Source organism: Gigantopelta aegis, chromosome 6, assembly GCF_016097555.1.
Source record: "Gigantopelta aegis isolate Gae_Host chromosome 6, Gae_host_genome, whole genome shotgun sequence".
NCBI classification, from domain to species: domain Eukaryota; kingdom Metazoa; phylum Mollusca; class Gastropoda; order Neomphalida; family Peltospiridae; genus Gigantopelta; species Gigantopelta aegis.
In genome coordinates, this window is record NC_054704.1 from 9,120,891 (window position 1) to 9,139,922 (window position 19,032).

Genomic DNA, 19,032 nt, shown 5'->3' on the forward strand with positions numbered 1-19,032 from the left:
AAACACCACAGTCTGGATTTTATCATGAACAATTAATCTATCAGCGATTACCTAGACATCACATGGTTATTTGACCTACAGTGGTGGGGGGGGGGGGGGGGGGTGTGAAGGGGTAATAATATAAAAAGAAAGCGTTATCTGCAAACTTGCAGTCTGTGAAGACCTATTAAATAAATGGATAAAAATATAATTTAATTTCTATAGAACCCTCGTTAGAAAAGTAATAATCGTTTGATTAATATCGCGAAATTTTCGCACGTAAACAACATTGTTCATAGTGATAGTTTGTTCTCTTTTTTATCGTAAACTTATCTTTATATCAGTGGATTTTTTTCTTCTAGTTTTGTACTGTTCACTTCATTAGATAGTGTGGTTCTGGCGTCTAGGTCATCATCATCGCAGCCTTTGAACTGATTTCTCACGTGTGACAGTTCGCTTTGCTAATTTGACCGATAAACGACGTGAATTTTCTGGCGCTTTTATCTCGATAACCCACACACAACCTTTTTTTTTTAACGTTTATTTATATCCATTTCGTAAATGAGGACATCCAGACAATAGGATTCTTTTGTCTGTAAGATTCACCCCCAGCAAATGTTGTAATAACTAATAGCAATACAGTAGACGGTATTTATTTATAAACTGGTTAACACCACATCAGTAGCTGTACTACAAAGTCATATTTTTACCGATTCCTTTATTTGTTTTATAGATTTATCACATCAACATTGAACGAGAGAGAGAGAGAGAGAGAGAGAGAGAGAGAGAGAGAGAGAGAGAGAGAGAGAGAGAGAGAGAGAGAGAGAGAGAGAGAGAGGGAGAGATATTTTAAAATGTGCTTCATGGTGCATTGGTTTCTTCACTGCTTTGCTCTATTTTACCACCTGAAGAAACTGTTTTCAGATCCAAGACAACTGGAAGAGAATTAATATATACTACTCAAAAGAATTTAAGGGTCAAAAATTTATAACCAAATAAGTTTCAGAGTGTATTAGATTGATGATGTAAACTACACCAAATTTTTTATTTATTGTTCCATATTTACAAAAAAACACAAATAAACGTCACTGTATACAAGAAAGTCACATGACATGCTGTCAAAGTTGAAGGTTGTCAAACATGGATTTTACACATTAGAACATTCGTTTAATAGCGTGTGAATCCACCCCTGGCGCGAAAACACTCGACACATCGTTGCCTCATGCTGTTGATCAGACGTCTGAAGAACTCTTGGGGAATGACCTGCCACTCTGCCATAAGATGTTGACCCAGATCATGAAGGTTGGCCGGAGGGGCATGGTTATCCCGAACTCTCCTGCCTAATTCGTCCCAGGCGTTCTCTATTGGGGCCAAGTCAGGCGAATATGCTGGCCAATCCATCCTGGCGATACCTTGTTGTCTGAGAAAGTCCGTTACCACCCTGGCGCGGTGGGGTCTGGCATTGTCATCCTGCAGAACTGCCCCGCCGCCAATCTGCTGAAGGCCTGGGAGAACCAACGGCCGGATAATCTCATTCAGATAGCGGATTCCATTCAGATTGCCATCCACCACATAGAGGGGGTTCCTGTGGTGGATAGAGATGCCGCCCCACACCATGACGCTGCCACCACCGAACCGGTGACGTTGTCTAACGTTAACGTCAGCGAAGCGCTCCCCAGGACGTCTGTAGACACGAACCCGGCCGTCGTTGAACTGGAGACTAAACCTGGACTCATCAGTGAACATCACTCGACTCCACTGAACACGTTGCCACCGCAGATGAAGCGTGCACCAGTGACGTCTGGCCGTTCTGTAACGTGGTAGGAGTGTGGTCGAACAGCCTGGCGACGGCAGCGTAGATTATTGGCTCTCAGACGATTGCGTATGGTTTGATCAGACACTCGAGTTCCAGTCGCAGTCCACAGATTGTCACGTAATCGGCGTGCAGTGGTTGTGCGTTGACGTAGAGCCATATTGGTGATGTAGCGGTCCTCTCTATTTGTAGTGCTTCGGGGTCTTCCCGAACGTGGACGATTTCGAACAGAATTCGTTGCTTGGTACCGTTGCCACAGTCGGCCAACGACACTCTGACTGACACCAAGTCTCAGAGCAACATTTCTTTGCGTATTGCCATCCTGAAGCCAAGCAATAGCCCTTCCTCGATCTTCGATAGTCAGTTGAAGTCGTACCATTGTCGTATTTGGAGTGTGCACCGTACACGAACGCAAGCTCCAATTATACGGAAATTCAGCATTGGGAACATGGAATACACGTGCAAAGCTTGCAAATGAAGCGCTTTGTGAAAAAGCAAGTTATGGGCACTTAGCAGACCTTTCGCTTTCGCCCTAATTTACGTGCAAATGTAAGCATGTTTTCGCCATTAGAACTAGTCGACAGTGTCAATGACAGTGGATTTTAATTCATTTATGGGTTGCTTAGACCCACTTTCGTCAAAATGGAACAATACCATGCGTGACATTATGGTCTAGCTAATATAATTGACATTCAGAAAATAATGTCGAAAATATCGTCTGACCCTTAAATTCTTTTGAGTAGTATACTTGGTGTGACACCATAGGTTTTGCTCTCTGATCTACCAATCTAGTTGTTATCTACTAATCTGGTTGTCAGAGTTGTCCAAATAAAAATATCAAAATTTTAGGTACAAACTAAACAAAGAAACTGCATTTAAAGTATTTTTACTAAATTTTATTGAGAAAGTACAGACAGTTGGAATGCAAAGTGAATATAATTACCGGGGGTATATATAACATAAATGACAAATACAATTACAAAACTGTCAATATTTTTTTTTTTTTTTGAACATAAACATAAAAGCAAATCCATCATCCAGACTGCCTTTTAATAAGGTTACACATTGTACAAAATATATAGGTCATGAACGGAATTCATACCTACAGGCATTACTTAATTACATGAAAATAAGCAATTATTAAGTGCAAAATATTTTGACATACACCAAACCTTTGAAGATACTGTGTACAAATGATTTAATTTTTAAAATAGTTTTCGGTATTAAATATTACATTTTAATGTACAAAGTCATGTATTTACAAAACCATTTACACTTCTGTTTTACAGATCCACAACAAAATCCAGGTGTATAAATATATATATAGGTCTATCTTTGGTCGGCTGTCAATATATTACAATAGAGTTACAGAAAACAATATTCAACTGTGTAATATGGACAACAGATATATGTGTAAAACTTCATAAAACTTGCACTGCCAGTGAAATGAATTCATAGAAAGGTAAAAATATCATTCAGGGCCCATATTTTTGAAGCTATCTTATCATATCATAAAACCATTGTAGGCTATGGTGTGCATCATAATGATGTCATACCCTATGATGGTTTTAAGATACTGTAGCACAAAGACAGCTTTAAATATCTGTATCACTGGCATCTCCTGCAATATTCTTCTAGGAGATATCGCTTCTTTTATTAAGTCACTGTGTATATTTCAACACTAAATCTATCATTAGTGATGTCACGCTACTGTCATTCTGCTAGTTAACGAGTCTACCCCTGCCAAATATAGTGACATTCAACCCACATTACTGACATTGTTTACAATTGTCACAAATGAAAATAATGATAATACATGATAAAAAGAATACCCCCTCATGTCCTGTGATATCATAATTTATCAGCACTCATTGATGCCAGTATAGATATCCTCTGAAAGTCTCGGATTTCATACTTTTATCAACTCGTGCTGATAAATTATGGTATCACAAGACACTAGAGGAGTATCCTCTATATATCAACTGTCATCTACAGAAAGTATCTGCCAGTTAGACAGCAGGGCTCATCTAGCCCACTGCCAAATTATGCAACTACTAAATTTTATATAAAGTGGCCACATTTTGTATTTAAGTACTAAACATTATGTTTATATTTGCTAATGATTTAAAAATAAGTATTTTACATATTTGAAAACTGACTGAAAATGAATTCTTTCCAGTGTGACCCCTGAGACCTAGCAACTGCTATTCACACCTAACAACAGTGACATATAAACAGATACTGTTATCTGCACAACAGCAACTGTCATTTACACCCAACAACCGTGACATATAAACAGCTACTGTTATTTTTGTGCTTATATCCAAGTAAGGTTCAAGCATGCTATTCTGGGGACACATCCCATCTATCTGGACAGTCTGTTCAGGACACGGGGTTAGTGAGACAGAAGTCAGTGTAGTAGCCTAACCCATTGAGTCGTTAAACTCACTCTGGGTGGGAGCCGTTACCGGGAGGTGAACCCAGTACCTACCAGTCTGATGGCTTAAACACTATACCACCATGACTGGTCATTTACAGCTGGGGATTCACCATGTTATATTAACCACTATACCACCATGACTGGTCATTTACAGCTGGGGATTCACCTGGTTATATTAACCACTATACCACCATGACTGGTCATTTACAGCTGGTGATTCACCTGGTTATATTAACCACTATACCACCATGACTGGTCATTTACAGCTGGTGATTCACCTGGTTATATTAACCACTACACCACCATGACTGGTCATTTACAGCTGGTGATTCACCTGGTTATATTAACCACTACACCACCATGACTGGTCATTTACAGCTGGTGATTCACCTTGTTATATTAACCACTACACCACCATGACTGGTCATTTACAGCTGGTGATTCACATTGTTATATTAACCACTATACCACCATGACTGGTCATTTACAGCTGGGGATTCACCTGGTTATATTAACCACTACACCACCATGACTGGTCATTTACAGCTGGTGATTCACCTTGTTATATTAACCACTACACCACCATGACTGGTCATTTACAGCTGGTGATTCACATTGTTATATTAACCACTACACCACCATGACTGGTCATTTACAGCTGGGGATTCACCTGGTTATATTAACCACTATACCACCATGACTGGTCATTTACAGCTGGGGATTCACCTTGTTATATTAACCACTATACCACCATGACTGGTCATTTACAGCTGGGGATTCACCTTAATGTAAAACACCCAGTTCATTGGTTAATGAGATAAATGGTTACTTCTTGTCACATCAGCATTACAGTCAAATTATAAAGACCATAATACACTAGACAGTAGTTTGGGAACACAAACAAGAAAAATTCAAGATCATCATTGAAGATCATCACCACCAAAAAAAACCATGATGTTCACTAAACACATATGAAAAAGTACAAAAACATATATTCATTGTCATATACTAAATTGTGTAACAAAATTATTAAAGACACCTTTATTATACATATATTTGCAAGTGACATATTTCATCATTTTGACATTTGTGATAACTAACTACAAATAAATCAACCCCACACTTAAAGCCGCACACCCTAGTTCCATCCAGCGAAAATAAATTATAATTTGGTTAATCTACAAACCTGTAACACACTTAGATCACGTTTTTATCAAATGGAGTGAAAAAGCAGGTTTTATATCGATAAATACCATGGGAATCCCCATGTCCCAATTGTTTGAAATAATTTTGAAAGTTAGTATTCTGATGTCACCAGTAGATGTCGCTTGAAGCACAACAATGCCTACGTCACGACAAATTTCACAGACTTGGGGTGCGTTCGTTTCACCTCTCCTGGACATGTTCCAACTGTTCTGTCCTGGTTGTATCCCCTCTCCAGATATCGTAAGACTTAGCAAAATGATTGGTTTTAAGGGTTTGTAACGTTTTGTATTGAGACACTTACTTGTCTGAACTTTATTGTTACTGAAAATGTTCACGAACAAATCAGATGTTGATTGCGTGAACCGTGCACGAGAAAACAAACCAAACCAAAATGATAACGGTCACGTGATATACCAACGTCTGTGACATTGAAATGGAAATATCCCCTCTAAAAATAGATTGGACCTCGCTTGCTTAACGTTTTTTTCTCGACAACAAGTCTTGTGAAAAAATGCAAAAAATGCATTTCGTGGTTTTACAAACATCAGGATTACCAAAAAGCACTTCAGGTGAATGGAAATGTGTATTCTAAATAATAAAATGTAAGTAAAGTGCAATTTTATTTGTGAAAAATGGGGTTTAATAGCGAAAAACAACGCCGTAATGGTTAACAAATAAACCTAACTAGGGTGTGTCCCTTTAATTGTTGCATAATTAACTCAATAATATCAATATTGTAATGTGCTGCTACTTGTAGTAAACAATGGTTTTCTATTACTGGCCAAAAATAAAAAGTAATTATACAGACTCTTAATACATAAACATGGTTCAAATTCAAACTGCGATATCACAAGCTAACCCATTGGTGATTGTCATTAACTTTCTTTAAAAACATTTCTGCTAGTAAATGAAATTATTTAGTTTTTAATTTTTATTAGGATGTAATTAAAGGAATCGTCTTTACACTCCAAAATAAAACTTACGAGATACTTGTGGTCATTATGCAACATAGATACTCCCCTTTAAAATGAAAAGTCACCAACAATAAATTTTTTAAATTTTAATACCAAAAAAATGCTATGACTACTAATTACCAAATGAGATTGTCAAAATGTACAAACCATTCTAAAACTGGCATTCTTATCACATTTGCAATGAATAGTAAATTAATACTGACACAAAAAAATAATTCCCTGCAAATGACAGCATGTAGTATGACAACTATAATTATGTAATTACATAAGCTGTGGCTAGGAATATACTCGTCGGATCAATAGTCATTTTAAGAGTATCATTGGGAAACATTTTTCCATAACTTTTGCCTGTAAAAGCATCAGTGAGAATATATCCTTTTGGATTAGTTAACATCAGAGAGTGCAGGGTAAGGGGGAGAACTCTTGGTGCTCCATTGTCATCCCGATTGAGAATAGCAAAAGCTCTATTTCCTGATCCTTCTGGTGCCAGCCTCTTCACCCACAGATCAAACTTGGAGAGCTGAAATGGAAAATATTTTAAAATAACAATACAGTCATAATGTTTATTTCTCCAACCGGAAATGAACACATCACAATAACTTTTTACAACTGAAGATTCATTTTCACATAATTTATGATATCAGATTCATTTTCTAATATGGAAAAGTTTATTGCTATTTATCCTATAAACACTTCTAAAATAACTTTGTTAATACTAATTCCATTTTGGTTTATATAATTAAACCACTCAGCATTTTCACATTAAATCATTCAGCATAAAAAATTTTTTTATTAAATCATTCTGCATAAAATTTCACAGCAAATCATTCTATATCGTCTTTATCAACTACAGAATTTGGTTTGATGTTGGAGTGGAGTACAAACTGAAGTCACACTGACATAACCTACCATGTATATCTGTATTCCCTGCGCTCCGAGAGGGTCCTGGTTTATAGCGATCACACGCTTGTTCTGTAGTATCGCCTTCTCTTCTGGGCGGATTGTGCGCAGGTCTGTCGACATAAACAACGGGGACGCCATGATGGACCACAGGCCGAACTGAGACTTCTGCTGGTAGAAACTCAGACCAAAATTACCGACCAGAAGCTGGAAGTAACAGTACAGCTGTTCTCACAACACAGAATAACACAGCTAGTAATAAAATAATTTTCAGTTTATTACCAACCAGAAGCTGGAAGTAACAGTACAGCTGTTCTCACAACATAACTAACAATAAAAGAATTATCAGTTTATTAAGATAAATCTAGGAAAACTTTGTACAAAACAAAATTGGTAATTAAGAAAAAATTATAAAATTTTAGTTTGAAGATTTCCATATACACCCAGTACTGTACTAATGATAAAAGGTATCCACACTACTTTTGCTATGACCAAAATGACTGTCAGAAAATAAAAATATTGGTGCCATTATTTAATAACCTGAATACTATGGTATACATTCAGAATAAAATGGTTCACAAGCATATTAAATCAGTAGAACCATTTATTTCATTCACAACCCTAAAAAAAACCCAGTCAGGCATATGACATTGTTTTAAGTGTGGCAGTTCATAAAAAAAAACCTTAATACTGTGGAATTAAAATTCTCACCTAGCATAAACTTACTTGGATATGCTAATAGTTACATCCATAGATGTTCATCTCAATTTGTGTAAAAAAAACTTAAAACAAAATTCAATTAAAAAAAATACAATTACAATTTTAATTTAATAAATTTTAAATATTTTTGGACATGAACGGACATGAACATTCATAACTATAAACCAAGTTTTATTGCTGTAACACTTATAATCAGTGAGAAATGGAGTTAAAAGTGAAACATTAACACTGAGCTACGTTAACTGTAAAACTTGACACATCAAAGCCACTGAGGCTGCTACGGCCACCGATATCAGAAACGTAATACTGATATCTGACCTTTTCATACACTCAAGACAAAAACAACAAACAACAGTTTACCTCATCTGGGTCATTGAAACCTCCTGGTGCTGCCACTTCAGCGAACCCGCCCGCATTTTTAGCATAATAATCAATGATCGAAAGAGTGGACACCCAGCTGTCCTGAATATCGTCATAGTTACGCCACATGTTGCAGTACTTGGCTATTTCCCGGTAGTTCGGCTGAAAACATAATTGTTAGTGTTAACTGTGGTGAGGGTTAATATATATATTTAAACAAGAATTGTGTGGAGTTAAATGACTTGTCTACCATACACTGGTTCAGTGTTCAAATAAATTCATAAAAATCACTATTATAATTCATAAGATATAATCATCACAGACTAGGCTAGACATAAATAAACAAATGTATACTGTTGTCAATGTGACAATAAAAATGCTAAATTGAATTGATCTTGACCAAATAAACATAAAGACTCATAAATACACTAATTATAAAATACATTTGCCAAATTCAACTTGTATTTGGCAAACAACAGCTTAAAACCAGACTAATTGTAACACCAATTTTATTTCCTTTATAAAACAAATGACAGATTTCTTTACAATACATGGAACTGCATGTTATATGAAATATGTATTCCAGATGATAACTTTTTAAAACATTTTTAATTTGAATTAAGAATAAAGACACATTTAAATTTATGTGATCTCTACTTGTCTAAGAAATGAACATCAATCTAACAAATTAGTAATTTCTAGTGTTAGTTCTTTATCAAAATTTACTTTGCAAGACATGTATTAGAATTTTAGATAAACGGAAATAAATTGGAAAAAAAAAAGAGCTTAGAATTTAAAGCATAATAAATGAGATACCATTCAATGACAATACACCTTTGCTAAAGGAAATTAAACAGGCATTAATGATTTGAGATGATACAGTCTCATGCATGAGTACCCACTGAATTATACATGAACCACATTTTCCCACTGCATTTAATAAACCCTCTTATAATAACTTTATGGGTATTCTACTCCAAAATATCGAGTCATAAGTTAACCTGAAATCAGTCCCAAATAAAACATAGTCATAAGATATCTTAAAACAGAGTTTCAGTGAAGGATGCAATTGGGATTTTAAAAGCAAACACTCACAATCCACAAGTTTGGACATCTACATCTACATCTACAAAACCAATGACACCCCTTTAAACAGAACAGGAAGTAAAGAAACCCAGAAACCATATTCATCAAATGTACCAGAGAGAAAATATCTGCATGCTGTTAGTCACCTCTACATGTATTGTATGTGTATAATTAACAAGATAGCCAGACTGCTCGAGTTTAACCTCTTAATTGTGCAATACATAGAGTCAAGCAAAGATTCTTTAAAAACTTTTGAAAATAATTACAAGAAACTGTCATCTTAAAACAAATATGAAAACATATACATTGTATATGGAAGAATGATGACCTAAAATAAAATCAATTATTAACATCATTTTAATTGTAAACAATAATTAATTTGTTCTTTTCTTGGCAATATGAATAGATATAGTCAGAAAAGTTTTAGACTACCATGGTATGTGCTATCCTGCTGGTGGAAAAGTGTATATAAAAATTATCCATCGTATTATCAGGAGTGAGTGGCCTTTTTCTTTCATTATCATGATCAAATGTCATAGTTACCATATGTTTTTATACTTATCACGTGCTGGTTAAACCAGCTCAGGTATTATTGCATACGTTCCTCTGTAAATAAGTACTTCAGATATATAATTGGGGCAAAATATAGCTTAGTAGAAGAGCATTCCCCAGAGATGCGACAGGTCTTCTAACAGGACATAGTATCTAATAACTAAATTTCTGCTTTAACCACTACAATTAAACATGACTGTTTTATCCGTAGCAACATGAGTTTGTTTGTTTCTCGATGACATTTCTCAATGAACGTAAAAATTACATCATCATCATGTCAATTTATATTGCTACTTTGAATTATTGAGCATTACTGTTCAAGAACCAAACACATTATTCAAAAGAAAATATGATCCTGTTTGTGTTTTTAGTAATAAGTATGTTTCGAATTTAATTATAAGGATTGTCTGTTATTTCTCTTAGTTTCATCTAGGTATGAAGTTATGAACCAAAATAAAAGTATGGTAAACTTTAGTGTGAATGGATTTGATGAATTATATAGCTTGCGCATACTTTTCTGTGTGTGCATACCTCAATGAACCTATAAAAGATAACAGACAATTTTTACCCAAGCAGTAAATCGTTTTTTTCTGTCCAAATAAGTGCCCCATGAATGGTATATCAAATGTTATGCAATGTGCTGTCCTATCACTATGGGAAAGTACATATAAAAGAAACCTTTCTGTTGCTCAGTAGGATTAGCTTATGTGGCATGGTGGGTTTCCTCTCATTCTTTAGGTCACATATCAAAATAACTCTAAGTTAGACACCAAATAGTTTTAAAATGTGCTGAGGTGTCATTAAACAAACATTTATTTATTTTTCATATTTGATCTGTTGAATTCCAATCAATGAGGACTGTAAATGTTCAAGTGGGCTGTGACTTCATGAAAATCTGCTGAAGCCACTAATCCAAGTGACGTAAAGATGAAGGAATGTTACGAACCAGAATCTTCAGAGTGCCAACAACATAAGCCGGCCAGCTGCAGCTGAAAAGGATGGGTCGGCCAGTTGAGTTCAAGTAATGTTCCATCAAGGGATACCCTGAAGAAAACACACACACACAAATACTTAACTATGACCCCAAAGTCGAGTATATTTTTTTAATTTCCTCGGTAAGCATTTAGAATTTTCACAGGGTTTTGCTTTCTTGTTTTTGTTGCATTTTTTATAATCCATATAATGAATGAATTGTGTTTCCAGCAAACTGACAGCGAGTTAAGGCTACAGGTAGCACTATACCAAATATTAACTGGCTGGGTCAAACTTCCAAGTGTATTGTGCAGTTAATACTACCATTGCCTGTCCTGCCAGTGACAGTGTTTGTTGTCAAAAAACAAATGTTTTATCTGCGCAATAAATGTATGCATTTTATTTAAGCCAGAATAACTGTGTTACGTATCCAAGGGCTTGAAATATGTGAAACTACCAGTGCAGTGTTTCTAGAATGGAAGGTAATGGGCAACTGTACAGTATCTACATGTGGGAAACCTATTACAGCTACATGGGTTATCCTACCTATGAACAGCATGGGCTACTCTCACTTTGTAGCAGCAATGGATATCTTTATATAGACTTTTCCAGACAAGATAGCACATACCACATATTTTTATATACCATTCAAGGAGCACCAGTTAATATCTACACTACAGCAATACAGAATTAGTAAACACAGACTAATAGCAATATTATGACAAATATTTTACTATGTAATACTGAAAACATGGTGTCATTTATTTATTGGCAAGTCAAACATGCTGTTCCATCAAACCATTTGTCATCTAGGGTTTTTTGTTTGGTTTTTTGTCAAATAGAAATTAATTTGATATAAATGTAACATTTGTATTATAGGATAGATTTCAAAGGAGAAACACAGTCTACATACTTTTCAGTTATTTGATTAAATATTGCATGCAAAACTGTGTTATACAATAATAAAATAGGATAAAAAGACGGAAATGTTTTTTATAGACCACCTGTCTTTTATGACAGTTGTACACAGCATATTGTTTTACCTATCATAAGATAATTAGATAGTATTTTCCCTCTTGTATCCTTTAAAACATTTTAACCAATTTATCAGTTATGTTATTGCAAGCATTCGGTTTTCAAAATACATTTAACTCATGATATTAGTGAAATAAGGCTGTTGAAGGAAGCTGATTGAGGTCATTTTCACAGGTTACTACTTAACAGAAGTGGACACTTGAGCAGGCTTCAGTATAGAATAATATTTTAGTCACTTGTGAAAAAAACCTGTCAGAGACAGGTAGTCTGTAAACATTTCAATCCCTGAGCTGACCTTTATTCCTCTGACATTTTGATACAGTGGCCACTCGCAAGCAAACAATATAGGCCTCCGAGTTGCATTAAGATATGCTGCCATCATAGGATAGCCTAAAGTATAAATTAGAACAACTTTAAGAAGCAGACAACAAAATCTAGTCTGACAGAAATGTAAATAATATCAGAAAAACATTACAACAATTTTATCAGACAATATCTCCCACTGCCATGTTCACTTCAAATCCAAAGATGGAGAAATCAGTTAGCTGTGAAAGTCATTTAATGGACAAAATTCATTAACAAATTGTAAAAATGTGCAGGTAAGAATACACTTGGTTAAAGATCACAATATTACCAGTGGTAACTCTGAGATACCGCTAAAATAAAAACCTGGTTTATATTTGGTTTAATATCAAATAAAAAAAATTCTTAATAGGAAAAACCTTAAAAATACAACAGCTTACTCTGTAAGATTCTGGGATGTTTAACACAAATATCACAGATAACATTTGGTACCATTAGGATAAAAATATTTTAATTGTCCCCCAGTGTTAAGACAAAAAGATGTACTGGAAAAATAATTAAAATTGACCAATATCTAAAATAAACAATTGTCTATAGCAGAACAGACTGGTGAAAACTGGCTACCGTTACTTTCTAAATGACAATGAGGCAATGTTTAAAAAGGAATACAAATGAAGACATATTGTATCTCAGTTGAGGGCCATCCACCCCAGATACACTGGCTTGTAGTAACTGGAGAACAGCTGCCTGCACTAATATTTTATTTTATTTATTATTTGTCATCTTGATGGGGGGTTTCTTTGGTCATAATTATTTACAACACAATAATTAAATTGTAATTACAAAAAATAATCAAATCAAATTAAATTTAAAAAGAAAAACAAACAAACAAACAAACAAATAAAGAAATAAACAACCAAATAAATAAACAATTGAATAAATAAATAAATAAATAAATTATGTAAATAAATAAATAAATGTCTCTTTTCTAAAATTGACGCCATATAACTGTAAATAAAATGTGTTGAGTGTGTCGTTAAATAAAACATTTCCTTCCTTCCTTTTCTAAAATGGTAAATGGTTGTCGAGAACAACAAGGTGTTTAAAAACAGTTAGCTAACTACAAACCTTTGTCCATTGTTTTTGGATCTGAGTAACAGCCATCGAATTTGAGCAGATCTACCTCCCAGTCAGCGAACGTCTGCGCGTCCAGTTTCATGTGTTCCAGGCTGCCAGGATATCCAGCACACGTCTTCGTGCCGTAGTCCTCATAAATACCAAACTTCAGACCCTTGGAGTGGATCTATGAAAAACAGTGGTGTTAAAATCAGCATCAATCATCGGTTATAATCAGTTTGCACCAACTGAGCAACTTTCAATTACACAATCGATTAGAATTATATGAATAAAAGGAAGATTTTGATTATAAGGTCCATGCACCTATTATTGTGTTTACAGGGATAGACCCAACACAAATTGCTAATTTTACCTTAATAACTATTTAATATGTGCACATGAAAACAAACACCATCATATTTAGAATAAACAGTTAGTGAATATTTTCAGTGACAATCGAATACAGATTTTTATAATCGATCATCACATAGCAGGGCTAGCTCTGGCACTCGCTAAATTCGCCAGTTGTCAATTTTGAAAGAAGTTGGCACGTTTTATTTTAACTTTGCGAAATAATTTCATGTAATAAATGTTAGAAAAGAATTGGCTTTCTGCAATTTTTGAAGTTTAATAGAATATTTGGCGAAATTTTCTCCTCACCCAGAGCTAGCCCAGCATAGGTAAGGCCCAAGTGATCAGTTTTCAGTTATAATTTATAACTGGAACATCACAGACATTCGACATACACATTATAGATACAACACACAGACTGGAGATATATTACGCATCAGCTAACCTTAGGATTTAAGGACTTGATTGGAATTTATGTGAATTCCACTGGTATAAAGAAAAACCTCATAATTCCCTTTAGTTACCCCTCTCACCAACTCGGTCACAGAATCCATACACTTTACAACTAGTATTATAAACGTGTGTAGGATACTCACATATTGTGCCAGGTGTTTTATACCGTGTGGAAACCGTGCTGGGTCGGGCTGTAACCTGCCAGTCTTGTTGTCTCTCTCCTTGGCCAGCCAGCAGTCATCAATTGTGACATACTCGTAACCCAAGTCCCTGTACCCTTCAGACACCATTATGTCAGCCATCTTCATGTACAGGTTTTCACTGAAAGTTACAAAACAAAGCATTACAAATCTCTTTTTTTAAGGTATTGCTCACTACATGTACATGTTTGTGGACACCAAACATACATATTTTACACCCAGATTTTACACATACAGTGAAATCCCTCTAAACCAGGCACTCTTGGGAACCAAGACAAATGACTGGTTATAAGAGGGATCTGGTTTAGAGATGTTAAGCTCTGTCTTTCTGTCTTGGTTTTAAAATGTCCGGTTTTCGAGGGAATTCCGGTTTACAGAGGATCCGGTCTTGAGAGGTTTCACTGCATATACATTTTACCACCAATAATAATACGGCTATTGCATTATTGGATGTCAAACATTTGGAAATTCTGACTCGTAGTCAACAAAGGAAACCTGCTACATTTTTCCATTAGCAGCAAGAGATGTTTTATATGCATTTTCCCATAGACAGGAAAGCACATACCACAGCCTTTCACCAGTTGTGGTACACTGGTTGGAATGAGAGAAAAACAATCAGCTGAATGGATCCATAGAGGTGGTTTGATCCTACGAAGCAAGCACCTCAGGCGGTGAGCACTCAGCTGTCTAAGTAAATACCACCCCTCAACTCTAGCAGTCTCAGTGATGGTCTACAAAACGAGTCACCTGCAAGGCAAGATCCTGCTCTTGACCTCAGCTGTCTAAGTAAATACCACCACTCAACTCTAGCCGTGTCAGTGATGGTCTACAAAGAGAGTTACCTGCAAGGCAAGATCCTGCTCTTTACCTCAGCTGTCTAAGTAAATACCACCCCTCAACTCTAGCCGTGTCAGTGATGGTCTACAAAGAGAGTCACCTGCAAGGCAAGATCCTGCTCTTTACCTCAGCTGTCTAAGTAACAACCAAAAAAAGGTACCAGTATCAATATAAGACAAGACTTATTTCGAGTATTAAGTACTTTTTTTATATCCACTTAGACGGCTGCACAATGCAAATTTAATTCTAAATCATAATAGACAATGAAAGACAAGCTATATTCTAAATCTTATTTAACAACAAATAAAAGCCCAGCTCAAACCTAATGCAGTGATCAGGATCGTTCTTGCAGTCAGTGTTACAGCGGAAGCGTTCCCAGGACAGGAAGCCCATTGGAGGAGTACGGGCCAGTCCATTGTTTAGACTGTGCACAGATAGCACACACAGCCACAAGACTGCCAGACATTTCATCTTACTTGACTTGTAGAAGGCTACCTGAAAACATAAATCAAAATACAGACCTCACTCTCGCTCCCTCTCACTCCCCCTAACACCAGTCAAGGAGGGTGATTTTTAGCATGTGAACTGTTCATTTTTTTGTTAAATAGTACAAGTTGAGCATGATAGCATCTTCAATAAAACAATAGCTATATTAATTAATTATTTCTTACTTTTTTTTACGTCTGTGTCGGGAAGATAGAAGTAATAACAGCGATCTAGATGTAGGCAAAATGCAGTCATAACAAAGCTGCCACTACAATAAACATTAATTTTGTTATAGATCTGCAAGACGTTCCACTGGGGTTGGTAGAAAACATGCATTCTTTACATTATTCAACATTTAAAAAAGACAACATTTTTTGGGGGGTGGGGGGAACCTTGGTGGTGTTTGTTGTGACATAATAACATGCATCAATCGTTGAACTGTTATATTACAGGCCCTAATCTAGAATTGAAAAAGTAAGAGAAGTGACTTTTTCCTTCCTAGAAGAAAGGGGAGAAATTTGATAAAAATAGGTGAAGTGAACATTTAGCGGTGGGCTTACATTTAATGTTTTGCCAGTTTCGGCGTTCAAGTGGGAAAATTCAGAATTTTACACTCGGTTCTAATCGTAAAAATTTCCATATAAAATACTACCTCCGGTAATAAAATTTAAACAAAACAGTTGCATGTTTTATTAAAAATGTGATATTATTAAGTAGTTGATACTGTGCTGTCATGTTAAAAATTAAAATACAGAAACTGGGATGAGTATTAAAATTTTTTGGTTGATTTTGATAATAAACTGAACAAGGTAAAACATTACGGTGTGCATGTATATAAACCATTTCCCGTTAATAGGCTGGTTCAGGTTACTCGAGGATACGGCCTGACACCAAATTAAAAACACTGTCTGACATACAGCGACAAGGTTCCAAGTGAGCTATGACAATAAACAAGTCAGGGTCTTGACGTCTCTTGTGCGATTTCATTTTTTAAATCAGATTTAGGTCGACTTCTCACTATTGCTAATTACTTGGCAACTTGAGCCGACTTTCGGGAAAAAAACCCGGTTAATTTTGCCGGCAAGATTCGGGTCTGATATTAAAGGGAAAAAAAATATGGTACAGTTTTCGTCAATACACTGAGGTGTTTTTATAACCAAAAATGGTACAGTGTTTGTTTATTATTGAGGTGCAATGTGTTCCATTTTTGCTAACATAAATGGCTCAGTTTTAGCCCGACTTCCCCTACCCACCCTAGCACTCTGGCTGTAAGAGAGCTAGACGGACATTTGGACATAAAGAAAGAAAGAAGTGTTTTATTTAACGACGCACTCAACACATTTTATTTACGGTTATATGGCGTCAGACATATGGTTAAGGACCACACAGATTTTGAGAGGAAACCCGCTGTCGCTACTACATGGGCTACTTTTCCGATTGACAGCAAGGGATCTTTTATTTGCGCTCCCCACAGGCAGGATAGCACAAACCATGGCCTTTGTTGAACCAGTTATGGATCACTGGTCGGTGCAAGTGGTTTACACCTACCCATTGAGCCTTGCGGAGCACTCACTCAGGGTTTGGAGTCGGTATCTGGATTAAAAATCCCATGCCTCAACTGGGATCCGAACCCAGTACTTACCAGCCTGTTGACCGATGGCCTGCCACAACGCCACTGAGGCCGGTATTTGGACATAAATAAACTCTCATTACAGTCAGAGACCAAGCTATGTATTTTTTTGGCAATTCCCGACAACCAAAAAGTTAGCAAAGATTTCCACTCTAATACCACAACAATCCTATGTTTGACGTCAAATACCTTTACATCGATCATTTTCGAGTTGATTGATTAAAAGAAATTCAGATATTAATCACTAATACACACACTACAGAAAGAAACCCGACAGCACCCACATTCAGCTAAGCTTCAGCAAACTCCGGACAGCAGAATTCTAAGTTTGCCGACCTATATCGTGAGACGATGCGTCACATGATCGCCCACTCAGCCATTCCATCTTCCAGGGGCCGTCTCAAAACGACAAGTGCCTGACAATCACCAAAAAAAGTTTGTTTTGTGTAACGACATCACTACAGCACATTGATTCATTAATCATCGGCTATTGGATGTCAAATATTTGGTAATTTTATCACTGTGTTAGAGAGGAAACCATCAGCCTTCCATGTTGTAATGTCGCTTGGTATGAGACGGCCCCTGTAACTGTTGCACAAGGCGGAATTGCCCAGTGGGCGATTACGTGATCTACGTCACGAAATAAGTCACCAAGCTTTGTAATTCTTGCGACGGAGTGTCACGAAGCGTAGCTGAATGTGGGTGCTGTCGGATTTCTTTAAGTAGTATGTGTATTAGTGATTAATATGTGGATTTTGTTTAATCAGTTAACTCGAAAATGATCGATGTAAAGGTATTTGACGTCAAACATAGGATTGGTGTGGTATTAGAGCGGGAATCTTTGCCAACTTTTTGGTTGTCGGGAATTGCCAAAAAAATACATAGCTTGGTCTCCGACTGTAATGAGAGCGTATTCATGTCCAAATGTCCGTCTAGCTCTCTTACAGTCAGAGTACTCAGGCTACACCCACCCCAACACACACCCAAACGTGTTAAAACAATAAACTGTCCCCATAACCGACAGCATGAACTTCGCGGCAAATCACTCTTTTGGTAAAACCTGTAACCTAAAGCAATTCATATCGCACCTATGACAATGGTCGACGGTGCAGTCGTTAAGTTCTAGCACTGATTGAAATGATACCTGATACCGGTGTCAACAAACTTGTAACAAAAATCACATGACACTGACGCTAGTTAATTCGACTGGTTTCTTAAGTTTAGGATGTAAAAGACCAAGTGTGCAACAAATAGCGAAACTACTAAAATGAAACCAGTGTTTCTTCTTTTTCTAAATTTCCATCCTGTTCTTAAGCGAGGCCGAATCAAAAATGAAAATAATGAAAAGCACATTGATATATTAATAAAGGGACATACCCTAGTTTCAACCCGTGAAAATTAACACTAAGTTTAGTTAATCTACAAACCTGTAACACATTTGGATAAAGTTACAAAAGGTATGTCCCTTTAATCATCAGCTATTGGATGTCAAACATTTGGGGGCCGGACGTAACCCAGTGGTAAAGCATTCGCTTGATGCGCGGTCGGTCTGGGATCGATCCCTGTCGGTGGGCCTATTGTGTTATTTCTCGCTACAGTCAGTACACCACGACTGGTAT

The 19,032-nt window shown here is 36.3% G+C and overlaps 1 protein-coding gene across 3 annotated transcripts; it reads right to left on the reverse strand.

Moving 5' to 3' along the window:
- Positions 1 to 6,485: 6,485 nt before the first annotated feature.
- LOC121376283 (alpha-galactosidase A-like) lies at positions 6,486 to 18,685 on the reverse strand. 3 transcript variants are annotated; one of them, XM_041504118.1, is made up of 8 exons: positions 18,558 to 18,685; positions 15,620 to 15,792; positions 14,404 to 14,581; positions 13,469 to 13,643; positions 10,977 to 11,074; positions 8,393 to 8,554; positions 7,322 to 7,519; positions 6,486 to 6,932 (listed from the first exon to the last, which is right to left on the reverse strand). In XM_041504118.1, the coding sequence occupies exons 2-8, from the start codon at positions 15,766 to 15,768 to the stop codon at positions 6,666 to 6,668; spliced, it is 1,227 nt and encodes a 408-aa protein (XP_041360052.1). In that variant the 5' UTR covers positions 15,769 to 15,792; positions 18,558 to 18,685; the 3' UTR covers positions 6,486 to 6,665. The 3 variants fall into 3 exon arrangements, with proteins under 3 accessions (XP_041360052.1, XP_041360051.1, XP_041360053.1); XM_041504117.1 differs by having other exon boundaries at positions 18,502 to 18,630; XM_041504119.1 differs by lacking the exon at positions 10,977 to 11,074 and adding an exon at positions 12,333 to 12,427 and having other exon boundaries at positions 18,502 to 18,630.
- Positions 18,686 to 19,032: the final 347 nt, after the last annotated feature.